The sequence below is a fragment of the Tamandua tetradactyla genome, chromosome 5 (genome assembly GCF_023851605.1).
Source record: "Tamandua tetradactyla isolate mTamTet1 chromosome 5, mTamTet1.pri, whole genome shotgun sequence".
NCBI classification, from domain to species: Eukaryota; Metazoa; Chordata; class Mammalia; order Pilosa; family Myrmecophagidae; genus Tamandua; species Tamandua tetradactyla.
In genome coordinates, this window is record NC_135331.1 from 10,677,407 (window position 1) to 10,705,018 (window position 27,612).

The window sequence follows — 27,612 nt, forward strand, 5'->3', positions numbered from 1 at the left end:
TACTCAAAGGTCACGAGGCCAAGGACACAAATGGACATTTACATGTTTATAGCAGCATTATTAACAATTACCAAGTGATGGAAACAGCCAAAATGTCCATCAACAGACAGTTGACTAAACAAACTGTGACATTTACATAAGATGGAATATTATGCAGCTGTAAGACAAAATAAAGTTATGAAGTATGTAACAACATGAATGGACCTTAAGGACATTATGCTGAGTGTGATTAGCCAGAAACAAAAGGACAAATACTGTATGGTCTCACTGACATGAACTGACGTTAGTGAATAAACTTAGAATATTTCCTTGGTAACAGAGACCATCAGGAGATAGAAATAGGGTGAGATATTGGGTGATTGGAGCTGAAGGGATACAGATTGTGCAACAGGACTGAATATAAAATCTCAGATATGGACAGCACAATACTACCTAACAGTAATGTAATTATGTTAAAACATTGAATGAACCTGCATGTGAGAATGATAGAGGGAGGAGGACTGGGGACATAAATGAAATCAGAAAGAAAGATAGATGGTAAAGATCGAGATGGTATAATCTAGGAATACCTAGAGTGTATAATAATAGTGAAATGTACAATGTACAAATTTAAGAAATGTTTTTGCCTGAGGAAGAACAAAGGAATGTCATTATTGCAGGGTGTTGAAAATAGATGATAATTAATACTTTAAAATGTCACCTTATGTGTGAGACTAAAGCAAAAAAATGTTTATTTGTTACAAAATTTATATTTTGACTAGAGCATTTCCTAATATAACTCATGTAGATAGTTTGAGTGAATGTCATAAGTACTTGGAATCTCAGGTAGCATATGAGATTTTGTTGGTTTGTCCAGAGTGATGCCCCGATGAATCCCAGAGTGATTTGATCAGTGACTGGAAAAGTATTTGCAAGCCCCCTTCGGGGAATGGTGAGAGTGGGGAGAAATTCAACTTCCCCAAGTTGAATTCTTGATATTCTCACAAGCAGTGTGGACAACCAAAGCTATAGGCTGAGCCCCCGGGCTTGGGGTTTGTTCACATGAAACTTAACCCCACAAAGGATAGGTCAAGTCTACTTAAAAGTTAGGCCTAAGAGTCACCCCCAAGAGAGCCTCTTTTGTTGCTCAGATGTGGCCTCTCTCTCCAGCCAACACAACGAGCAGTCTCACCACCCTTCCCCTCTCTGCGTGGGACATGACTCCCAGGGGTGTGGACCTTTCTGGCAACGTGGGACAGAGATCCTGGAATGAGCTGAGACTCAGCATCAAGGGACTGAGAAAAACCCTAGAATGAGCTGAGAATTAACATCAAGGGATTGAGAGAACCTTCTCGACCAAAGGGGGAAGAGTGAAATGAGACTAAGTGTCAATGGCTGAGAGATTCCAAACAGAGTTGAGAGATTATCCTGGAGGTTATTCTTATGCATTAAGTAGATATCACCTTGTTGTTCAAGATGTAGTGGAGAGGCTGGAGGGAACTGCCTGAAAATGTAGAGCTGTGTTCCAGTAGCCATGTTTCTTGATGACACTTGAACAATGATATAGCTTTCACAATGAGACTCTGCGAATGTGAAAACTTTGTGTCTGATGCTCCTTTTAGCTACTATATCAGCAGAAGAGTAGAACATATGGAATAAAAATAAATAATAGGGGGAACAAATGTTAAAATAAATTTAGTTTGAAATGCTAGTGGTAAATGAAAGCGAGGGGTAAGGGGTATGGTATGTATAATCTTTTTTTTCTCTGTTATCGTTTTATTTCTTTTTCTGTTGTCTTTTTATTTCTTTTTCTAAATTGATGCAAATGTTCTAAGAAATGATGAATATGCAACTATGTGATGATATTAAGAATTACCGATTGTATATGTAGAATGTAATGATCTCTTAATGTTTTGCTTGTTAATTTTTTTAATTAATTAAAAAAGTTTAAAAAGAATTTTAAAAAATGGTGCCTAGAGAACTGGATATCCATATGCAAAAGAATGAAAGAGGACCCGTATCTCACACCCTATACAAAAGTCAACTCAAAATGGATCAAAGATCTAAACATTAGGTCGAAGACCATAAAACAGTTAGAGGAAAATGTAGGGAGATAGCTTATGAAACTTACAATTGGAGGCAGGTTTATGGACCTTAAACCTAAAGCAAGAGCACTGAAGAAAGAAAGAAATAAATGGGAGCTCCTCAAAATTAAACACTTTTGTGCATCAAAGAACTTCATCAAGAAAGTAGAAAGACAGCCTACACAATGGGAGACAATATTTGGAAATGACACATCAGATAAAGGTCTAGTATCCAGAATTTATAAAGAGATTGTCCAACTCAATAACAAAAAGACAGCCAACCCAATTACAAAATGGGAAAAAGACTTGAACAGACACCTCTCAGAAGAGGAAATACAAATGGCCAAAAGGCACATGAAGAGATACTCAATGTCCTTGGCCATTAGAGAAATGCAAATCAAAACCACAATGAGATATCATCTCACACCCACCAGAATGGCCATTATCAACAAAACAGAAAATGACAAGTGCTGGAGAGGATGCGGAGAAAGAGGCACACTTATCCACTGTTGGTGGGAATGTCAAATGGTGCAACCACTGTGGAAGGCAGTTTGGCGGTTCCTCAAAAAGCTGAATATAGAATTGCCATACGACCCAGCAATACCATTGCTAGGTATCTACTCAAAGGACTTAAGGGCAAAGACACAAACGGACATTTGCACACCAATGTTTATAGCAGCATTATTTACAATTGCAAAGAGATGGAAGCAGCCAAAATGTCCATCAACAGACGAGTGGCTAAACAAACTGTGGTATATACATACGATGGAATATTATGCAGCTTTAAGACAGGATAAACTTATGAAGCATGTAATAACATGGATGGACCTAGAGAACATTATGCTGAGTGAGTCTAGCCAAAAACTAAAGGACAAATAATGTATGGTCCCACTGATGTGAACCGACATTCAAGAATAAACTTGGAATATGTCATTGGTAACAGAGACCAGCAGGTGTTAGAAACAGGGTAAGATAATGGGTAATGGGACCTGAAGGGATACAGACTGTGCAACAGGACTAGATACAAAACTCAAAAATGGACAGCACAATACTACCTAATTGTAATGTAATTATGTGAAAACACTGAATGCAGCTGCATCTGAGCTATAGTTTTTTGTTTGTTTGTTTGTTTGTGGGTTTTGTTTTTTTCTTTTATATATATTTTTATTTTTCATTTTTATTATTATTTTTATTTTTTTCTCTATTTTATCATTCTATATCTTTTTCTGTTGTTTTGCTAATTCTTTTCCTAAATCGATGCAAATGTACCAAGAAATGATGATCATACATCTATGTGATGATATTAAGAATAACTGATTGCGTATGTAGAATGGAATGATTTCTAAATGTTGTGTTAGTTAATTTTTTTTAATTAATAAAAAAAAAGAGGAACAAAAATAAGACTTGAAATATAAAAACCAAAGGACAAATGGTTGAAGGAAATACTTCCTTTACAGTAATCACATTGGATGTTAATGGATTAAATTCTCCAATCAAAAGACATAGAATGGAAGAATGAATAAAAAAGTATGATCCATCGATACGCTGTCTAGAAGTGACTCACCTTAGAACCAAGGACACAAATAGATTGAAAGTAAAAGGTTGGAAAGGATACTCCACGCAAACAATCACCAAAAAAGAGCTGGGGTACCTATATTATCTGACAAAACAGACTTTGAATGCAAATCTATTATAAGAGACAAGAAGGACACTTTATATTAACAAAAGGGGCAATCCACATAGAAGGAATAACAGTAATAAATAATTATATACTACCCAGGGTGTCCCAAAATCATGAGGGAATCCCTGGTAAAACTGAAGGGAGAAATAGACATCTCTACGATAACAGTTGGAGACTTCAATAAATTACTGTTATCAATAGACAGAACATGTAGACAGAGGAACAATAAGGAAACAGAGAACCAGAAGAATACAATAAATGAACTAGACCTAATAGACATACACAGAGCACTGTACCCAAATAGCAGGATATTCATTCTCCTCAAATGCTCATGGATCATTCTACAGGGTAGACTACTTGCTGGGTCACAAAACAGGTGTCAAAAAAATTTTTTTTAAAAAAGGAATTATACAAAGTACTTTCTCTGACTATAACAAAATGACAAGAGGAGAACTGGAAAATATATGGAGGTTAAAAAGCACACCCTTAACCAGTTAGTCAAAGAAGAAATTGCAAGAGAAATCAGTAAACTAAGAAGAAAAAAAGAGCTAAAGTCAAAGACCTACTGCATACGTGAAGGAACTAGAATAGTAAAGTAATCCCAAAGCAAGAAGAAGGAAGGTAATAGCAAAGATTAGAGCGGAAATAAATGAAATTGGGAATAAAAAATAGAATTAGCAAAACAAAAGTTGATTCTTTTAGAGGAACAAAAAAATTGACAAACCCTTAGCCAGATGGACAAAGAAAAAAATAGAGAAGATGCAAATAAACAAAATCAGAAATTAGAGGTAGGGTGTTATTAATACTGACCCCACAGAAATAGAAAGGATCATAAGAAGATATCATGAACAACTACATGTCAACAAATTAGACAGCCTAGATACAATGGGCAAATTCGTAGAAACACACAAACAATATACAGAGTGACTCTAGAAGAAATTGAAGACCTCAACAGACCACTTACAAGTAAAGAGATTGAATCAGTCATCAAAATCTTTCTAACAAAGAAAAGGTCAGGACCAGATAGATGGCTTCACAGGTGAATTCTACTGATCATTCCAAGAATAATTAACAGCAACCCAGCTAAAACTCTTCAAAAAACTGAAGGGACCACTTCCTATCTCATTCTGTGACACCAACATCACACTAATACTACAAGATACTACAGAAAATTACACACCAATTTCTCTAATGAATATACCTGCAAAAATCCTCAACAAAACACTTGCAAATAAAATTGAACAGCACTTTAAAAGAACTACACACCTTGATCAAGTGGGTTTTATCCGAGATATGCAAGGATGGTTCAACACAAGAAAATCAGTTAATGTAATACACTATATTAACAAGTTGAAGGGAAAGAAACCACATGATCATTTCAATTGATGCAAAGAAGGCATTTGAAAAAATCCAGCTTCTTTCTTGTTAAAAACAATTCAAAAGATAGAATAAAGAAAAAAAAATCAAAAGATTGGAACAGAAGGACTCTTCCTCAACATGATAAAGGGCACATATGAAAAACCCACTGCTAACATCATACTCAATGGTGAAAGATTGAAATCTTTCCCTCTAAGATCAGGAACAAAGCAAGGATGTCCACTGTTACCCTGTTATTCAACATTGTGCTAGAAGTTCTAGCTAGACCAGTTAGGCGAGAAAAAGAAATAAAAGGCATTGAAATTGGAAAGGAAGAAGTAAAACTTTTATTATTTGCAGATAACATGATGCTATATATATAAAGTCCTCAAAAATCTACAACAAATCTACTAGAGCTGTGGTAGTTAGATTCAGTTGTCAACTTGGCCAGGTGAAGGCACCTAGTTCTGTTGCTGTGACCATGAGCCAATGGTACGTGAACCTCATCTGTTGCCGATTTACATTTGCAGTCAGCTAGGAGGCGTGCCTGCTGTAATGAATGACATTTGACTTAATTGGCTAGTGCTTAAATGACAGAGCTCAACGTAGCACAGCCTAAGCAGCTCAGCATTCCTCATCTCAGCACTCGCAGCTCAGCCCAGGCCTTTGGAGATACAGAAAGAAGTCACCCCAGGGAAAGTTGTTGAAACCCAGGGGCCCGGAGAGAAGGCCAGCAGAGACCACCCTGTGCCTTCCCACGTAAGAAAGAACCTCAGTGGAAAGTTAGCTGCCTTTCCTCTGAAGAACTAACAAAATAAATCCCCTTGTATTAAAAGCCAATCCGTTTCTGGTGTGTTGCATCCCAGCAGCTAGCAAACTAGAACAAGAGCTAATAAACGAGTTCAGCAAAGTGGTAGGATACAAGATCAACATGCAAAACACAATGTTTTAAAACTTCAACTTCTGTGTGAGACCAAAGGAAGAGATGTTTATTTGGTGAAAAATTTATATTTTGGATAGAGCACTATCTCATTTAACTTGTATGGTCAGTTTATTTGAGCACCATAATTCCATGGAATCTTGAATAGGGAGTGAGATCCTGTTAGTTTGTGCAAGTTAGTGTGATGCCCCAATACATCCCAGAGTACTGTGGGCAGAGAATAAAATATATTTGCAAAGTCCCCATGAGGGACTGGGAAGAAAGGAGGAAATAGTTGACTTCCCCTTCTGGGGAATTCCTGATAATTTCATAACAGTTGGGACAACCAATTTAATAGGCTGAGCCCTTGATCTTGGGGCTTGCCCCTATGAAACTAATTCTCGCAAAGGATAGGCTAAGCCTATTTATAATTATACCTCAGAGTCACCCCCAAAGACCCTCTTTTGTTGCTCAGGTGTGGCCTCTTTTTCTAAGCCAACTTGGCAGGTAAACTCACTGCCCAACCTTCTAAGTGGCACATGACTCCTGGGGGTGTAAATCTTGGCAATGTGAGATATGACTCCTGGGAATGAGCTGAGACCTGGCATCATGGGATGGAGAAAGCCTTCTTGACTAAAATAAAAGGGGGAAGAGAGAAATAAGACAAAATGAAGCTTCAGTGACTGGGAGATTTCCAACAGAATTAAGAGGTCTTTCTGGAGGTTATTCTTATGCAATATATAGATATCCCTTTTCAGTTTATCGTATATTGGAGTAGCTAGAGGTAAATACCTGAAACTGTTGAGCTGTGTTCCAGTAGCCTTGATGCTTTTTTTAAAAATTTGTTAATTTAAAAAATTAAACAAATGAAATAAAACATTAACATATATAATCAGTAATTTACATTATCATCACTTAGTTGCATATTCATTATTTCTTAGAACATTTGCATCAATTCAGAAAAAGGAATAAAAAGACAATAGAAAAAGAAATAAAATGAAAACAGAAAAAAAAATTATACCTACCCTACCCCTTACCCCTCGCTTTCATTGATCACTAGCATTTCAAACTAAATTTATTTTAACATTTGTTCCCCCTATTATTTATTTTTATTCCATATGTTCTACTCGTTAGTTGAAAAGGTAGATAAAAGGAGCATCAGACACAAGGTTTTCACAATCACACAGTCACATTGTGAAAGCTGTATCATTATCCAATCATCCTCAAGAAACATGGCTACTGGAACACAGCTCTACATTTTCAGGCAGTTCCCTCCAGCCTCTCCATTATACCTTGAATAACAAGGTGATATCTACTTAATGCGTAAGAATAACCTCCAGGATAACCTCTCAACTCTGGAATCTCTTAGCCATTAACACTTTGTCTCATTTTAACACTTTGTCTCATTTCACTCTTCCCCCTTTTGGTCGAGAAGGTTTTCTCAATCCCTTGATTCTGAGTTTCAGCTCATTCTAGGGTTTTTCTCAATCCCTTGATGCTGAGTCTCAGCTCATTCTAGGATTTCTCTCCCACGTTGCCAGGAAGGTCCACACCCATGGAAGTCATGTCCCATGTAGACAGGGGGAGGGTGGTGAGATTGCTGTGTTGGCTGGAGAGTGAGGCCACATCTGAGCAACAAAAGAGGTTCTCTTGGGGGTGACCGTTAGGCCTAAATTTTACGTAGACTTGACCTATCCTTTGTGGGGTTAAGTTTCATATGAACAAACCCCAAGACTGGGGGCTCAGCCTATAGCTTTGGTTGTCCACACTGCTTGTGAGAATATCAAGAATTCAACTTGGGGAAGTTGAATTTCTCCCCGTTCCCACCATTCCCCGAAGGGGGCTTTGTAAATACTTTTCCATTCACTGATCGAATCACTCTGGGATTCATCGGGGCATCACTCTGGACAAAATCTCATGTCCTACTTGAGTAGCCTTGATTCTTGCAGATGACTGTATATCTATATAGCTTTTATAGTGAGACCATGTAATAATGAAAACTTTGTGGCTGACACCCCTTTATCCAATGTATGGACAATGAGTAAAAAAATAAGGATAATAAATAAATAATGGGGGGGGGGATAAGGGGTAACAAATTTGGGTAGATATCAGTATTAGTGTTCAATGAGAGGGAGGGTAAGGGGCATGGGATGTATGAGTTTTTTCTTTTTACTTCTTATTTCTTTTTCTGGAGTGATGTTCTAAAATATGATCATGGTGATGAATATATGCACACACACACACAAACTGGAGGGAAAAAATAGTCATGTTTCTATACACTAGTAATGAGCAATCTGAGGAGTAAAGAAAGAAAAAATATTCCATTTGCAATAGCAGCTAAAAGTATCAAATATGTAGGAATAAATTTAATCAAGGGTAGAAAGGTCTTGTACACAGAAAAATACAAGACATTGCTAAAAGAAATCAAAGAAGACAAATAAATGGAAGGAAATTCTGTGATCATGGATTGGAAGGCTAAAATCATCAATATAACAATTCTCCCCATTTGATTTACAGATTCCATGCAATCCCAATTAAAATGCCAAAGCCTACTTTTCAAATATGGAAAAAACAATTATCAAATTTATTTGGAAGGGTCAGAGGCCCCAAAGAGCCAAAAACATTTTGAAAAATAATGAAATTGGAGGACTCACACTTCCTGACATTAAAACATATTACAAAACTACAGTGGTCAAAACAGCATGGTACTGGCAGAAAGATAAATATATCGACCAATGGAATCAAATGAGAGGTCATAAACAGACCCTCACGTCTATGGCCAATTGATATTTGACAAGGCTGTCAAGTCCACCCCATTGGGACTGAACAATCTCTTCAACAAATGGTGTGGGGGAACTGGATATGCATACGCATGTGAAAGAAAAAGGACACCTACTTCACACCTTGAACAAAAATTAACTCATAATGGACCAAAGAACTCAATATAAGAACCAGGACCATTAAACTCCTAGAAGAAAATATAGGGAAGCATCTTCAAGATCTTGTGGTAAGCAATAGTTTCTTAGAACCTAACCCCAAAGCCAAGCAGTGAAAGAAAAAATAAATAAAGGGGATTCCCTCAAAATTAAAAACCTTTGTGCTTCAAAGGACTTTGTCAAGAAAGTGAAAGGCAGCCTACTCAATGAGAGAAGATGTTTGGAAACCATATATCAAAAAAGAGTTTAATTTCCACCATATGTAAAATAATTATATAAAAACTCAACAATAAAAAGACAACCCAATTTAAAAATGGTCAAAAGACCTGAATAGACATTTTTCCAAAGAGGAAATACAAGTGGCCAAAAAGCACATGAAAAGATGCACAACATCACTAGTTACTAGGGAAATGAAAGTCAAAATCTCAATGAGATATCATTTCACACCTACTAGAATGACCACTATTACAAAAACAGAAGATCATAAGTTTTGAATAGGATGTGAAAAAATAGGGACACTTTTTCACCACTGGTGGGAGTGTAAAATAGTGTAACTGCTGTGAAAGACAGTTTGGCTGTTTCTCAGGAAGCTAAGTATAGAGTTGCCTTATGACCTGGCAATCCAGGAACTAGGTATATTCCCAGAAGAACTGACAGCAGTGACTTGAACAGACATTTGCACATCAATGTTCATAGTAGCATTATTCACATTTGCCAAAAGATGGGAGTAACACAAATCTCCATCAACCAATGAGTGGATAAACAAAATATGGTATACAGATATGATGGAATAATATTCAACAGTAAGAAGGAATGAAGGCTTCTCCATGTGACAACATGGATGAACCATGTGGACATTATGTTCAGTAAAATAAGCCAGACAAAAAAGAACAAATATTGTATGATCTCACTGATATGAATTAACTATAATAAGCAAACTCATAGAGTTAGAACCTAGACTATAAATTACCAACAGATAGAATGGGGGTAGAGAATGGGTAGCTTATGCTTAATTTGTGCAGTATTTATTACAAGGTTGATAGTAAATGTTTGGAAATGGATAGTAGTTATGGTAGCACATTACAGTGAGCACAATTATCAGTATTGAATAATGTGTGTGAATGTGGTTGAAAAGGGAAGTTTGGGGTATGTATGTTACTAGAAGGAAAGTCAGAGGATAAAACAAGGGATGTATAACACACTGAACCCTGTTGTGGAGAATAATTGTGCTTAAAAGTACACATATAAGAATACTCTTTCATGAATTATTAAAAAAAATGAATCTTTGATAAAGGACAGTAATGATAGTAGTACAGCATTGTGAATGTAATTAGCAACACTGAATTATGTATTTGTTTAAAAGGGGAAATTTTATTTGTTTATATGTACTAGAATAAGATTTTTTTTTAAATCACAGGACTGTACAGAACAAACAGGGAACCCTAATGTAAACTGTGGTCTATAGTTAATAATACAATTATTATAATACTCTTTCATAAGTTATAACAAATGTATCACACTAATGCAAGGTTTTAATAATGGTGTGGGTGGGGGTGGTATATGGAAACTATATTTTCTACACAATTTTTCTGTAAACTTACAACTTCTTTAATTAGAAAAAAAAAGGAAGAATTAAAAAAAAGAGAGAGAGAGTGCCAAGATGGTGGCTTAGCAAGGTGTGGGATTTAGTTCGTCCTCCAGAGCAGCTACCGAATAGCCAGGAACAGTATGGAACAACTGCTGGGGCCACGTCAGTGACTGGACACACAGCATACCCCAGTCTGGACCAGCTAGATCAGCTGTGAGCCCACCCAGAATCCAGGGAGAGTCTGCTGAAGTTAAAGGTACCACATCACCTTATGCTAGTGGGACCTGTAGGCAGACAAGCACCACATACTGGGCAGGACAGGAAAAACACAAAGTACAGAGGCTTCATAGAAAAGTCTTTCAACCTGCTGGGTCTCATGTTCAGGAAAAACTGATGCAGGTGTCTCTTTCTTCCTGACAGGAGGCCAGTTTGGTCTATGAAAATCTGGCTGGGATCTATAATACCTAAGTAGACCCTCCTAAGGGTGGGGGTGGGGGGGGCATACACCATACAGGCAGGGCAAGAAACAAGAACTGAAAAATTCTGCTTTGTTAAAACCTGAGCTAGTAGTCCAGAATAAACTGAACTGAATGTCAAAGAACAGATAGACAACAAAATCATCCAGCAAGAAAATCTAGGTAAAATAAGTGAAAGCAATCTCCAGAATAAACTAAGGTAATTAAATGCATAGTCACCAGCAAAAAAATGATGAATCACACTAGGAAAACTGAAGATATGGCCCAGTCAAAGGAACAAACCAACAATTCAAATGAGATACAGGAGTTGAAATGGTTAACTCAGAATGTTCGAACAAATATGGAAAATCTCATCAAAAATCAAATCAATGAATTGAGGGAGGATATAAAGAAGGCAAGAAATGAACACAAAGGAAGAAATAGAAAGTCTGAAAAAACAAATCCAGAACTTATGGGAATGAAGGCACAGTAGAAGAGATGAAAAAAACAATAGAAACCTACAATGTCAGATTTCAAGGGGCAGAAGATAGGATTAGTGAACTGGAGGGCAGAACATCTGAAATCTGACAAGCAAAAGAAAATATAGGGAAAAGAATGGAAAAATATGAGCAAGGACTCAGGGAATTGAATGACATGAAGTGCATGATCATACATGTTGTGGGTATCCCAGAAGGAGAACAGAAGGGAAAAGGAGGAGAAAGACTAGTGGAGGAAATTATCACTGAAAATTTCCCAACTCTTATGAAAGACTTAAAATTACAGATCCAAGAAGTGCAGTGTACCCCAAACAGAATAGATCCAAATAGACGTACTCCAAGACACTTACCAATCAGAATGTCAGAGGTCAAAAAGAAAGAGAGAATCTTGAAAGCAGCAAGAGAAAAGCAATCCATCACATACAAGGGAAGCCCAATAAGACTATGCATAGATTTCTCCGCAGAAAACATGGAGGCAAGAAGACAGTGATATATTTAAATTACTACAAGAGAAAAACTGCCAACCAAGAATTCTATATCTAGCAAAACTGTCCTTCATAAATGAGGGAGAATTTAAAACATTTTCAGGCAAAAATCACCGAGAGAATTTGTGACCAACAGAGACTAGGTCTGCAAGAAATATTACAGGGAGTACTAGAGGCAGGTATGAAAAGACAGGAGAGAGACAGGTGGAGAAGAGTGTAGAAATGAAGACTATCAGTAAAGATAAAAATAAGAAAAATTAGATATGACATATAAAATCCAAAAGGCAAAATGATAGAAGAAAGTACTACCCATACAGTAATAACACTAAATGTTAATGGATTAAACTCCCCAATCAAAAGACAAAGACTGGCAGAATGGATTAAAAAACAGGACCCATCTATATGCTGTCTTTAGAAAACACATCTTAGACCCAAGGATAAACATACGTTGAAAATGAAAGGTTGGGAAAAGATATTTCATGCAAATAACAATCAGAAAAAAGCAGGAGTGGCTATACTAATATCCAACAAATTAGACTTCAAATGTAAAACAGTTAAAAGAGACAAAGAAGGACAATGTGTATTCATAAAAGGAACAATTCAACAAGAAGACATCACAATCATAAATATTTATGCACCGAGCCAGAATGCTCCAAAATACATGAGGCAAACACTGAAAACACTGACATGAGAAATAGACACATCTACCATAATAGTTGGAGACTCCAATTCCACACTCTCATCAATGGACAGAACATCTAGACAGAGGATCAATAAAGAAACAGAATTTGAATAATACAATAAATGAGCTAGACTTAACAGACATTGATAGAACATTACACCCCACAGCAGCAGGATACACCTTTTCCTCAAGTGCTCCTGGATCATTCTCAAGGATAGATGATATGCTGGGTCACAAAGCAAATATCAATAAATTTAAAAAGATTGAAATTGTTCAAAACACTTTCTCAGATCATAAAGGAATGAAGTTGGGAATCAAATAATAGGCAGAGTGCCAGAAAATTCACAAATATGTGGAGGCTCAGCAACATACTCTTAAACAACCAGTGGGTCAAGGAAGCAATTACAAAAGAAATCAGTAAATATCTTGAGGCAAATGAAAATGAAAACACAACATATCAAAATTTATGGGTGCAGTAAAGGCAGTGCTAACAGGGCAATTGATTGCCCTAAATGCCTATATCAGAAAAGAAGAAAGGGCAAAAATCGAGGAATTAACTGTCCACTTGGAAGAACTAGAGAAAGAACAGCAAACTAACACCAAAGCAAGCAAAAGGAAAGAAATAATGAAGAGTAGTGCAGAAATAAATGAAATTGAGAACATGAAAACATTGGAGAAAATTAACAAAGCCAGAAATTGGTTCTATGAGAAAATCAATAAAATTGATGAACCCTTAACAAGGTAGAGAAAAAGAAGAGAAAGGATGCAAATAAGTAAAATAAAAAATGGAAGGGGAGACATAACCATTGACCCCACAGAAATGAAGAATGAGAGGATACTATGAATAACTTAGTGCTAATAAATGCAACAATGTAGATGAAATGGACAACTTTCTAGAAAGGCATGAACAACCAGCATTGACTCGAGAAGAAACAGACGACCTCAACAAACCAATCACAAGTAAAGAACTGAATCAGTCATTGAGAAGCTCCCCCAAAAGAAAAGTCCAGGACCAGATGGCTTCACATGTGAATTCTACCAAACACTTCAGAAAGAATTAGTACCAATCCTGCTCAAACTCTTCAAAAAAGTTGAAGAGGAGGGAAAGCAACCTAACTCATTCTACGAAGTCAACATCACCCTCATATCAAAGCCAGACAAAGATATTACAAAAAAAGAAAACTACAGACCAATCTCTCTAATGAATACAGATGCAAAAATCCTCAACAAAAATTCTAGCAAATTGAATCCAGCAGCACATTAAAAGAATTATACACCATGACCAAGTAGGATTCATCCCAGGTATGCAAGGATGGTTTAACATAAGACAATCAATTAATGTAATACACCATATCAACAAATCAAAGCAGAAAAAACACACGATCATCTCGACTGATGCAGAAAAGGCATTTGACAAAATTCAACATCCTTTCCTGTTGAAAAAAAAGAGAGTGTGTATCCAATTCCTAGAAATCAATATGAACAAGACAGACAACCTAATTAAAAAAAGAGGCAAAAGACTTGAATGGCTCTTCATAAAAGAGAATATGTAAGTGGACAATAAACAAATGAAAAGAGATTTGAATTCCCTAGGGTTCAGGGAAATGCAAATCAAAACCGCCATAGGATACTACTATATATCTGCCCAAATGGCTAAATTTGAAAGACAGACAATACTAAGTGTTGATGAGGATAGGCACAAGCAGAACTGCTGCAGGGAGTGTGAATGGGTGCAGCCACTTTGATAGTATCTCCTAAAGCTGAGCATAGGGCTGCCTTATGACTCAGCACTTCTGCTGTTAGGTAATTACCCAGCAGAGTTCATCCATATGCCCACCAAATCCATGTATTATAATGGTCATAGCAGCGCCGTTGGTATTTGCCCCAAACTGAACACTGTCTAAATGCCTATCAACAACAGAATGAGTTTATGAAATGGAAATTATACACCAATGAGAATGAAATATTGTTGTATGCCATGTCATGGATCACTCGCACAAAAATAATGTTGAGGGAAAGATGCCAAATATTTAGAGTGTATATGGTATGATATTTTTTTCAATTTTATAAAATGCAAAAAGTGGTAAAATTAATCTTTGGAGACAGGAGGATGTTTACTTATTTGGGAGGGTAGTAATATTCAATTTTTCAAACAGGGTGCTGGTTACATGAATGTGTTCAGTTTGTTAAAATACATGTTATGATTCGTATGCATTTCTAAGTGTAATTATACTTTAATTCTATGTTTTCTTTTTAAAAATTTTTTAAAAGACTACATGCTTTAACTTACGGGGACTTCTTTACCCTTGACATCTTGCAGACTTTTCCCAAGCAGCTGCTGGTCCACCATTCTAATATGGGGTTCATCCACAAAGGACACATACTTTAATGTCTAGGAAAAGAAGGTTAAAAACTTTACCCATTTCAGTATGGAATGACTGAGGCTTGCATTACTCAATGTATCTAAAGGTAACTGCTACCCATATATGTCAAATGACAAACTTTCCTTTAACCAAATTAACCAAAAAACGCTCACTAACCAAGAATGAATGAAACCAGAAATGGAATCCCATGCACCATAACTGGTAGACTCAGAGTGTCCACAGTTTACAGCCTCAATTTTTTTAGGTCTCCCCAAGCACTATGTAAATTTCCTAACAGGTTGTGTGTGTGTGTGTGTGTGTGTGTGTGTGTATAAAATCAGTTACTTTGATAAGCTATCTCCAGAAAGTTATAGTATTACAATTTAAATTAGTTTACTTTCATTAAATTTTATCCCTTCTTGGGACATGAAGTCATGATTATTTTTAGCTTCAAAAATGAGCTTTTATTTCAAATTGTAAATACATGTACAATGAACAAAGAATCATGCATTCAGCTGCTGGAAAAGAGAGGACAGTAATGTCCTTGGATGAGGGAAAGACGGAGAAATCCTCTTTGTTCTTTCTAAATACCAGAAATTTCTCTTTGACTGGGAGAAATGATGGAGTTGAGTGCAGAGTACCTGCTCGGTAAAGTCCAATGAGTCATATTTTTTTCTGAATTAATCAAATCAAAATACTATAGGTGAGGCCAAAATGATTTTTGACTGTTTTCCCATCCTAGTCTCCTTCTCAGAAGCAACCACGTTTAACACTTTTGTATGTGTCCAAAACATTTACACACACAGAGAGATACATGTAGAAATATATAGGATTACTTTATGTGTGTTTTTCTTAATGTTTTATTGTAAAATATAACATATATACAAAGAAAAAAAAAGCCATAGTTTTCAAAGCACTCTTCAACAGGTAGTTACAGAACAGATCCAAGAGTCTGCCATGGACTACCATACCATCATCTCAGATTTTTCCTTCTAGCTGCTCCTAAACACTGGAGGCTAGAACAAATAGCAATATAGCAATTCAGCAGTTTGCCAAAACCTATTCTTGCTGTTATACCTCTTCCTTCTCCTTTAATCCTTCTCCCAATCTAGAGGGGTTTTTGGGCAATGCCAGTCTGACTTCTTCATGTTGAGAAGGGGTATAGTTGTGTTTTTTAACCTATTGTACTGGATTTAAGAGTCTCTCCCCAAAATTCACATCCACTTGGAACCTTGGAATGTGACATTATTTGGAAGTAAGGCCATGGCAGGTATAATATGCTAAGTTAAAACGGGGTCATACTGGTTTAAAGTGGGCTTTAAATCCAATGACTGGTATCCGTACAAGAAGAGAGGAAATGTAGGCACAGATACACAGGCCATGCAATGATGGAGGCAGAGATTGGGGTGGTGCTGCCATGAGCCAAGGGGTGCCTGGGGCCACCAGGAGCTGGAAGAGGCCGGGAAGTATTCTCCCCCCCGCCCCATACTTCAGAGGAAGCAGGGCCCTGCTGCGCCTTGATTTCAGACCTTTGGTGTCCAGTATGCCTGCCAATAAATTCCTATTGTTTTAAGCTCCCAGGTTGGGTCTTTTGTTGCTGCAGCCCTGGGGGACTGTCGTGTGGTCTTGTTCATACTGTTCTACAGTTTGCTTTTTCCCTCTCAAGATACCGTCTTGGATTCTGTTCCTGCCCATGACTGTAACACAGCAGTAATGAACTTGGACTCTGAAGCCAACCTGCCAACACTGGCGTCTCAGAGTGGCCACTTACTAGCTGGACGACTTATTTAACCTTTCTGTGTCTCAGTTTCCTCTTCTATAACCATGGAGATTATAGTAGCACCCCCTATAGGGTTGTTGTGAAGATCCAATGGATCATATATAGAATCTGTCTAGCACATACTTGTGTCAATGTTTGCAGTTGTTACTATCTATCTCGTTCTTTTTAACTGGTGCCTGATGCTCCTTTTATGGATTTGCCACAGTTTATTTCATCCTTCCCCGGTTGGGGTAGGTATTGGGGTAGTTACTGCAATGGGCATCCTTGCCCACATGTGCCACCCGGCTAGTCGTGCGAGAGTTTCTAAGGAAGGTAGAAGATGGAGAAATCCCAGTGTGCTTGTTTGCAGTGATGTATATACCCTAGAAAAGCCATGTTTTAATCCTAATCCCGTTTTGTAGAGGAAGCCATTTCTTCTAATTCCTATTCAGTATTGTATGCTTGAAACTAATTAGATCATCTCCCTGGAGATGTGATTAAATCAAGAGTGGTTGTTAGGCTGGATTAGGTGGAGGTGTGTCTCTACCCATTTGGGTGGGTCTTGATTAGTTTACCGGAATCCTATAAAAGAGGAAACATTTTTGAGAAAGCCAGAGATTCAGAAAGCAGAGAAGAACGACATAGCCATGAGAAGCAGAGAGAGCCAGCCAGTGACCTCTGGAGATGAAGAAGGAAAATGCCTCCCAGGGAGCTTCATGAAACACGAAGCCAGAAGAGAAAGCTAGCAGATGACGCCATGTTCGCCAGGTGCCCTTCCAGCTGAGAGAGGAACCCTGACCGTGTTCACCATGTGCCTTCTCACTTGAGAGAGAAACCCTGAAAATCATCGGCTTTCTTGAACCAAGATATCTTTCCCTGGATACCTTTGATTGGACATTTCTATACACTTGTTTTAACTGGAGATTTTCTCAGCCTTAGAACTGTAAACTAGCAACTTATTAAATTCCCCTTTTTGAAAGCCATTCTGATTCTGGTATATTGCATTCTGACAGCTAGCAAACTAGAATACCCAGGCTGTAAGGTATTCCTGTTTAAATATCATAGTACTACCAAATTGTTCTTCAAAGTCATCATACTATTTTAATTTTCTTTTAGCTGTACCAAGTTAACATGTCTGAAAAAGCTGACAAGTTCTAGAACATAAAATCTGTCTTCCTTCTATCTTGCCTTTCCATTCTCATTTCTGTTCTTCCCTAAAACCAAAGGGGTGGAGTCCTTTGGGATTGCCCATTGAGATTGCACCTGTGACTTTGACTTTATGTTAGCACATCCAGTGGAACATGCAAGGGTTTTGCATCCTCTACACACAGCCTCAAGATTTAGGGTTAACTCTTACCGGCTTAGGCTCCACAATGGACTCACACTTCTTCCTGTAGTAGTATTCATTGACTGCACAGGGCTTGCAGCATTTGCAACAGGGATAAATATGGGATCGGCAGCAATCACTTGAGTATGTGTTGATGAGAAAGTCAATGAACACTGTGGCCTAAAAACCCAGAGGGAAGCTATGTTAGGAAACTTTATTAGGCTAAATCATTTTGATAAATTTTGGGAAAGAGACTCGCTTACCAAACCAAAGTAGGAGAGGGTTGAACCGATGTACACAACCAACTGGATAATGTCAAATTTTCCTCCCTGAAAACAGAGGAGGGAAGCTTACTTCATTGGAATTCAGAGCTCTGCTCTTGCTCTAATGTGCAACTGTCAGTTCCAGCAGGGAGGGGTGTCCAGTGCTCCTGCTTTTTGATAGCTGTACCTGAAGTGTTCGCTATAACAGGCGGCATAAAACCACAGACAGAGACTGTGGAAACTGAGAATTTGACTCTCATTAGCTTTGCCTCTGCTTTCTAGGTTGTACTTGGACCCATGAATATTTTAGCCAGAGAAGCACCAGGACCCACATATTGAGGGGAGAGCCATTGAGGGGTTGTTGTTTTTCAGTGAAGGTGAGGGTTTCAGATGAGCTTTCGCTGGAAATGATTTCAGATTCTTTTGGAAGCAGAGAGAGAGGATGTCTGCATGAACTCTTTCTGGATATCCTTGTGGGTTTTATTCTTGATGATCTTTCCACCCTCTCTCCTGTTTCTCACTGGTTCTTGTGCTGCTTGTTGCCACACTATATCATGTGCTGTTGGATGAGGTGTTGTGTGCATCTGTGGTTTTGCATGCCTGGCATCCCTTCCCCCTTCCTTCTGGAGGCAGAACCCCAGTTTTCCTTCGGAGAACCATCGCCATACTTGATTAGAGGGGTTTGGCTGGTGGGGCTAGCCCCTGGCTCAGGGCTGTCCCCAAACCAGCCACTGACGTATGGCATGCCCTGTCTCAGTGGTTAGTTCACCAGTGGGCACAGACAGAGCCCAGAGTAGGTCAATCTGAGCCAATGGCATCAGCCTGAGATCTTTGTTGAAACTTTTGGAAAACAGGTGCCCTCTTTTCATTGAGGTTGCTAACCTGGTAGGGTATAAAGAACTGCCTGATATCATCACATAGAGAGAAGCAGTCTGGAGGTGATGTTGAAGCAGAGGAGAACAAATGTGAGAGGCGGAGGGAGGCAGAGTCCTGATGACATTCTTTCAGTGCCTGGATCCAGCTATGCCTGAAGCCTACAGTTACCCCTGGACTTTTCAGTAATGGGAGCCAAAAGATTTTTGAAAAGCCTTCCCCCTCCCAAGCCAATTTGAAATGGACTCTGTTACTTACAAACTATTTTATAGAGAGATTTCTTTCTCCTTTTTCTTTTTTAATATCAGAATATTTTGAAAGTTGAATACTAGATTTTTTACCGGTCCCATTCTTTATATTTGTTTTCATCAGATGACTTGTCCATGGATGGAGAAGCCCAAGGGTAGTTGTCCTTCCTATTTCTGATCCTCCCAGTGCCTGTTTATCACTATGACAAACCGCTGACTCTCCTCAGCCATTACCACAGCACCAGGGACAAAGCAGTGAGGATGGAGGCGCCAGGGGGCAGAAACTTACAGTGCCAAAAACCAGGATGTCAAAACGGATTCCAAAGACCTTCATCAGCGTCCGTTTTTCAGTATTCATTTCCTTGTAGTACTTGGCGTATCTGTAGAAGGAAAAGGATTGATATTTATAAGAACCTCTGCGAAACTACCGGTATTGCATGAAAAGAAAAATCAAAACAGTCGCTGATCTAGTCTTCCTTGTTCCTTTTCTAGCTTACCTGTGGTGGAGGAACACAATCCAAACCCAGGAATTGTTCTCTCCCGGGGCGGGGGGTGGGGGTGGGGGTTTGCGCCAAAGGGCCATGACCTCACAGCAACCCTTTTCTTTTCCATCATCATCAAGTGATGGGGAATCTTCTTTTGGTTTAAGGTTAAAATGAAAAAGGTTTAACCCATTTAGAATTAGCAACAAGCAGGGAAATTAAATAAAAAAAAACAAAAACTTCCAGCAATATGAATATTCTTTAAAGGGGAAAACTAGGTTTGGCTTCTAGAACAAAAGGGGATGGTAGTGAAGTTTAGCTACTAATTACAGGATTGGGGATAGGTGCCCCTCAGCAGTCACCCCCAAATATGCAACTCTCACCAATGCTATGCCAGGTCAAGTGGTATGTTGTCATGAATAACTAGGAAGGCTTAAACCACATGCCTCCCAGAACTTTTAAATCTGTTCCTCCCTTTAAACACCTTTCGGTGGTTGTTTTTAAATAAGGGTATATATATTTCTTTCCAAGTTATTAATTCACAATCTATTTACAGGTGTGTGGAGAAAAGAAAACAAAAAACAGATGCTCTGCTAAAATAGAGCTTGGAACATCTGAAAATAATTTTTTTTGAACTCTTTAGCTCTTTAAATCTGACGTGGTGATCCATTAGATATTCTCAGGCCCTTCAGTGTCTGCTTCTGGCCAGAGGGGTTTCGATTTCTTTGCATCAGATTGTTCTAGGCATTCCAAGGCAGTTCTTTCTTCTGCTGCTCTAGTGCATTATTCTTTTGTTTTTCTAATATGACAGCAAGCTGCATCACTGCTCCATGCTTCAGGGTTTGCATTATCTGTCTATGCACGCTGATTTGCCTGGGACACTTGTGTTTCTGTTTTCAGGGTCTTGCTTGTTTCAGTGTTTTAAATTGAAGGCAAGAATCACTTCGAAACTAGGCTAAAAAGGCAGATTCCTGGGCCCCACCCTCAAAGGGTATTTTCAGAAGGTCTGAAAAGTTTCTAGGTACCTTTCTCAGCAAAGGTACCAGGTGATTCTGACGTGGGGGGTCCAGTCACTGGACAGGGATGTGCTTCACACACCTACCCATTCTGACCAGATAAGGGCATCGTGGGTTCTGGTGGGGGGCGGGGTCTGACCCATTTTTCACGTGTTGTAAATAATCTGATTCACCTGTACACTGAATAAGGCCATTTTGCATTGGATCTTTTGAGCCAACATTCCATAATGTGATAAACTCCTTCAACTTCTTATGCTTTAGAAAGTAATATAGTTTCTCATATACTTCTACCAACTGGTTGAAAAGTGTCCTTCAAAATCTGATGTCCACCTAAGATTGTGACCTTATTTGGAAATAGGGTTTTGCAAATGTAATTGGTTAATTTAAGATGAGGCCATACTACAGTAGGGTGGGCCGTAAATCCAATGACAGGTGTCCTTAGAAGAAGGCCATGAGAAGACTCAGAGACACGCAGACACTGAGGAGAAGGTCATGAGAGGACACAGAGACACGCAGACACCGAGGAGAAGACCACGAGAAGATAGAGGCAGAGATGGGAGTGATGCTGCTGGATGTCAAGAACACCAAAGATGCCCAGCCGCCCCCAGACGCTGGAAGAGGCCAGGAAGGAGTCTCCCTGGAGTCTCCTGAGCAAGCAAGGCCCCGAGACACCTTGATTTTGGACTTCTGGCCTCCAACTTTGAAACAATAGATTTCTGTTGTTTTAGGCCACTCAGTCTGCGGTACTCTGTTATGGCAGACACCTCATGTAACCTGTAATTTCCCACTTGATGATCTTTCTTATGTGGCTATTTGAAAATAACTTGTTTGGTTAGTTACCTGTCAGATATCAACATTTTATTTTTGTCCAAAGATTTTTTTGGGTAGCTCCAGACCGCAAATACACTTTGTTCTAAAAGAATATGATCATCATAACCATTTCAGTCCTTCAGAAGCTCAGATCTCTCCAGGAGCTAATGTTCTTAGGCTTAGTTCAGCAATGGAAAGGATAGTGGCTAACATCTGATAGTCCTGCATGCTTCTGCTGCTAATAAAAAGCAGCCTAGGAAGGCAGGTGGGTGACTGCAGAGACTCTCCTTTCTTGTTTACAGCCACAGCCTGTTCATCAGAGCAGCAAAGGATGGTCAGAAAGGTACCTAACTAGGAGCTTATTTCAGGGGCCGGGATGAAATGTCATTGACCCAGAGGAGGCAAAAGGCTTTTTGTGTCTTGGTCTCAGCCAACCTTGAAGGCAGGAGTCTCAAACTCAAATGTCTACAGGGCCAGACAGATGGTGTCAGTGAACGATGAAGGCAATAAGGAGTGGTGGGGCCAGTGGCAAACCAAAGGATGTGTGTCCTTTTTAAAGGGAGCTGCTGATTCTCGGCTCCAAAGAGTTGCTTCCACGTGGGATGTGGGTCCATGGTTAATGAATAGTTTAGTTTTTCAAGAAAAGCATTAAGTCCAGAATTGTACATATAATGTCTCAACTTCTAGAACATTGTGAAGGCCCAAAACAAATAAACAAAAATGAAAGTGCACTGGAGGATGGTCTGCCCATTTAAGAAGCTGCTTTAGGTTAAACAGAAATAGATCCATTTGCTTAAGCAGGTCCCCAAAGTAAGAACGCTCGCAGAAGTGTTGGGAGGCAGTGAGGGAGGGCACTCGCATCCGTGCCCGTGCATGTACATAGATGCCTTATTTTATCATCCCCCCTGCAAGCTAGCAAGCTGGCTATGGAGACCAAATGTAATCCAGGGAAACACTTGAGAAAAATCATTTGGGAGGCTGGACGATCTAGTCCAAGCCCAGTGCTTCTCAAACCTTCACATGAACACGAATCTCTTAGGGATCTTGTTAAAATGCATATGTTGACTCCATGGGCCTGCGTGGGAGCTGGTATAATGCGTTTCCAACAGGCTCCCTGGTGAAAGCTGATCTGCTGGTCCAAGGATCATGCTTAGGGTAGTGAGGGCCTAGACCAGGCGTGCTCAGACCACAGGGTGCCGCCAGGGGGGCTTGTGAAAGCCCAGTGCCTGGGCCCCACCCTCAGCGTGCCCCAGTCAGTCGGCTAGAGTGGGGCCAAGAATGTGCATTTCTAACAAGTTCCCCTGTGACGCTGTTGGAAATCATACGGGGGGAGCCATTGCTGTAGGCCACTGGTGCTAAAGTGACTTAGAGAAATTAAAACATTTCCCAAGGGGAGTCCCATATTGTGGGCGCCTGTCGGTGCCATTTCTCTTCTTGACTGGGAAAGCACAATTCTCAGAGAATCAGAAGATGCTGGCAGGGCTCCTACTCCTGCTTGGACAGGATTTCCCTGCCCCCCCCCCCCCCCCCACTCTCCACTGTACTGTCTTGTTTGATTTTTCTTTGTGGCATTTATCATCATCTGAAGTGGTTTTGTTGGATTTTGTTTGTGGTCTGTTTTACTGAGGTCCAGTATATTGAGATATAAGCAAAGATCCTAAGGGTTTGGTTCAGTGAGTTTTGACAAATGAATAATGAATACCCTGTGTAACATACACCTCTATCAAGATCTAGAACATTCCATTACCCCAAAAAACTCTCTTGGGCCCCTTTCTAGACAACTCCTCCCTTTCTGCCAATCCGCAGCCCAGCAACCACTCCTGTGTTTCCAAACATCCTAGTTAACATTTCGCCTGTTCTTAAACTTCATGCAATGACATCACTCTGTATGTAAGTGCTTAGGTCTGGCTTTTTTCACTCAGCATTATGTTTGCAGGATTCATCTCTGTTGTTGTATGTTTCAGTTTGTTTCCTTTTAGCTATTTTGAATAGTATTCTATTGTATAAATACCCCATAACGTATTTATCCATTCATCTGTTGCTGGACATTTGGGCTGTTTCCAGCTTTGGGCTCTTGTGAATGAGGTGGCTATGAGCATATGTGTACATATGTTTTCATTTCTCTTAGATAAGTATCTAGGAGTGGAATTGCTGGGTTATAGAGTAAATATATGTTTGACTTTAAAGAAAGTACCAAATCATTCTCTATATGGTTATACCATTTTACATTCGCATCGGGGAAGAAGGAGATGTCCAGTTGCTCCTGCTTTTTGCCTACTTGTGAAGTTGTCAGTCTTTTCTTTTTAGTTTAGCCATTCTGGTCTGTGTGTAGTTCAGTCTTACTTGGTTTTAATTTGCATTTATGCGAAGTAAATTATGTAAATTAAATCATCATTATGCAAATTAAATGATGATGTTAAGTTGTTGGAATTTTAAAATTTAGTTCTATTTTTGTCCATTTATTCATACTATGATATAAGTTCTATGAAAGTAGTGACCTTGACTCTTTTGTTTGCCAATATATGCCCATTGGCACAATAAATATATATTTTTTCAACATATATTTCATGAATGAGCAGATGAGGAATGCCAGAATTAACTTATGACCAGTTTCATTACAATTGACAAATTGTGTAATCGTATTCTAGGGATGAACTTGCCAACTTTCTGGAAAGAGAACACCATATGCCTACCTTGTGTCTGGAACCAGGGCACAAAATGACCAGCCATCACCACAGTCACAGCCACTGCCCAACACCCATGGGCTGTGATAGGTCATGAAGACTGGAGCCTGCCAGCCACAAACTCAAGGGCCAAGTTGCTGTTGGGACAGAGTTGTAGGAACACACCAAAAAATGATCCAGAAATAGGAGGTAACATGGAAACTAGCATTTAGGATGGCACAGAGAGTCACCACTGAGCAAAAATCAAGAGCAGAGAAGTTGGCTGTGCTGAGGGTCGAAACAAGTGGGTCGACACCAAACCAGCATGGAGGAGGCGAGGAGTGGACAAGCCAGGAGGGAGGAGGCGAGGAATGGACAAAACTGCTGGGAGGAGTCGAGGAGTGACCATGAACCAGCATTCTAGGCAGCTCACAAGGAGGAAAGCCCAGCAAGTCCGAAGCACACACAATGCAGTTCAAAGAAATTTTAAAAGTAAGGCAGCGCTGCAGATGAGGAAGCAATGTGACCCAGTGCATGGGAGCCTTTAAGATGATCTGGCCCCAGGGGCTTCCGATCAACATGACAACCTGAGCTGACACAGAAGCCCTGCCACCTTCACCCCCAGCTCCTACATCATACATACAAAAGTAGGGGATAAAGTATTTTTTAAAAAAACATATCAATGTTACTGAGCTCAGAACACCACAAGGCATTTCCTAGATGCTAGAAATGAGTGGTGAGTGGGGACTGAAGTTTGTGGTCCCCAGTAGTAACCGAGTATTTGAGGAATTAGACTTTTAACACCCTTTTGGGAAAGGGAGCTGTCATGGTTAGGTTCATGTGTCAACTTGGCCAAGTGGTAGTACCTGTTTGTTTGGTTGGGCAAGTGCTGGCCTGCCTGTTGCAATGAGGACATTTCATAGAATTAGATCATGATCACATCAGCTGCATCCACAGCTCATTCCATTTGTAATCAGCTAAAGGGGAGTGTCTTCTGCAATGAGTGATGCTTAATATAATCACTGGAAGCCTTTTAAGGAGGATTCAGAAGAGACAGGCTCCATTCCTGCTTTAGCTGGCAAGCCTCTCCTGTGGAGTTCGTCCAGACCCTCCATCAGAATCGTCGGCTTCACAACCTGCCCTGCGGATTTTGGAGTCTGCGTTCTGTGGTCACGTGAGACACTTTTATAAATTTTATATTTTATATCTTAAATTTTATGTTTCCCTGTTGATTCTGTTTCTCTAGAGAATCCTAACTAATACAGGAGCCAAGGCCACAGAACCCCTGCATTACAAGGGAGCAGAGCGGGATACTTTTGGCATAGTGAAGAAATCCAGAGCCCAACATTAAACTGAAAACTGTTTCACAACTGGTAAATCCACAGAGTCCCAGCTAGAACAGCTGCATAATCATATGAGGAATGCGTCCATACCCCATAGCATGCCCAGAAGTTTGCAGGGGACAAGTCCACCAGCAAATATTCCAAAAGGCAGCAGGAGAAATCACGTGCAAGTTCCTACAGGTGATAGATCAGAGTGAAAGGTGCCATATGACAGGGATGGACCCATAAAGGTGACAATAGAGCCGCTGAAACAGCAGTTAGGTGGCTTTGAAAAAGAACCAAATATAAATCCTAGAAATGAAAACTATAGCCATAGAAATTTTTAAAAACTGAAAACACATGGCAAATGTTTACAGCCTTTGATCCAGCAGTTGTACTTGAAGAAATTTATTCCAAGGAAATAACCTGTAATTCAAACAAAGACTTATATGCCAGGATGTTCGCTGCAGAGTCATTTATAATAGACAAATGGGAAATAGCCCCAATGTCCAGCCACAGGGGAGTGGGTGAGGAAGTCATGAGATGGAGGGGAAGGGTGTGAGTGGGTGAGAGTGACCTGGGTTAGAATTATGGAACTTCTACTCTTAGCTGTGGATCTTGGCAGGCCATTGAACCTCTTGGCTTTAACCAGGGATGCTAATATCTACCTTCCAGGACTGTCCTGAGGTTCAGAGATGATGTAGGCACCTGGTACCTAGAAGATGCTCATTAAATTGTAGTTATTGTATCATTACATCCATAATGTGGCCGTAACATTATGACCATTAATGTGATGGCCACAAAGAATTTTGAGTGACCTCGAGTTTGCAGACAACACAAAACAAAGCAGGATGCCCAACTGTACGTGTGATGTGATCTCAAATGAGCCCCATGAGAGAATCGGTACAAAGGAAAAGTCACCAGCGGGTGAGCTGCTATTGATTATCTGCGGGTAGTGGAATTACGGGTCATTTTTTCATCTTTTTCTCTCTTTCCCAAGGGTGTTGCTATTGTTGAGGTGTTTACGAAGGGAATACCTCTCTTTAATAATTAAAACAAAATTAAAAGTTGGTGAAAGAACTGAGTCACCACCCAGGTCTCAGAGACGGTCTTTCCATCTTGGCCTGTGGCTTTGGGAGCGGAAGGCTAGTCTTACTGCTGGCTGGGGACGTGATTCGGCTAGACCCAAGGCCTGTGGCATGAAGACCCCCAGCGCCCGCGGCCTGAACCACAGTGCTCACTTACCTGAAGTTGTAACCGGGGTACAAGGACTCATTGACGGTCTTGTCGTCAAGGCGGCGGAAGCTGTACTTTGGGCGGCAGTGATGGGACCAGCTGTCCAGGTTGCAGTCCCAGGAGATCTCAATGCCCATAATCCCACCCTGGAGACCAAAAAGGAACGGTCTCTGAATTCTGCAGGACACGGTCTAAGCCCCGCCCCGTGCATAAACCCCATAGCGCTGGGTTTTCCAGCTGCTAGGGATCGTCCCTGAAGGGGATTTTCCTTGTAGAGGAAAAATGCTCATTCATTAATTCACACAACTGCTACCGAGCAGCCGCGAATGCATCTCCCTGCTCCTCCCCGCCTTCCCAAAATATAACTTTCAGAGAACAAACCACTCCCTTAAACACCTTTTATGGCTTCCACTAAAGATTAGGTCTACTTGTTAGACTCGAATTCCCCGCATTTTCTCAGGTAGCTTTGCTGCTTTATCCCCTAATGCTCTTAATCTAAACTGTCTACACTCTTTTCTTTTAAACAGTTTTATTGAGATATAGATCACATACCATGAGACTTCATCTGTTAAAGTGTACAATTTAAGG

At 39.7% G+C, this 27,612-nt stretch overlaps 2 protein-coding genes across 7 annotated transcripts in view; one reads left to right on the forward strand and one right to left on the reverse strand.

Moving 5' to 3' along the window:
* IFT81 (intraflagellar transport 81) overlaps positions 1 to 27,612 on the forward strand; it is a 282,552-nt gene that overhangs the window by 60,596 nt on the left and 194,344 nt on the right. The window lies entirely within an intron of this gene.
* P2RX7 (purinergic receptor P2X 7) overlaps positions 1 to 27,612 on the reverse strand; it is a 78,802-nt gene that overhangs the window by 22,236 nt on the left and 28,954 nt on the right. For all 5 annotated transcript variants that reach the window (XR_013175557.1, XM_077159809.1, XM_077159807.1 and 2 more), the window contains exons 8-12: positions 27,034 to 27,170; positions 19,785 to 19,875; positions 18,375 to 18,440; positions 18,142 to 18,291; positions 14,953 to 15,054 (exon numbers count right to left, since the gene is read on the reverse strand). Coding sequence is in view for 4 of the 5 variants with exons in the window: in XM_077159809.1 (XP_077015924.1) it covers positions 14,953 to 15,054; positions 18,142 to 18,291; positions 18,375 to 18,440; positions 19,785 to 19,875; positions 27,034 to 27,170 (546 nt within the window). In the remaining variant the exon portion in view is untranslated. The remainder of the gene's footprint in view (positions 1 to 14,952; positions 15,055 to 18,141; positions 18,292 to 18,374; positions 18,441 to 19,784; positions 19,876 to 27,033; positions 27,171 to 27,612) is intronic.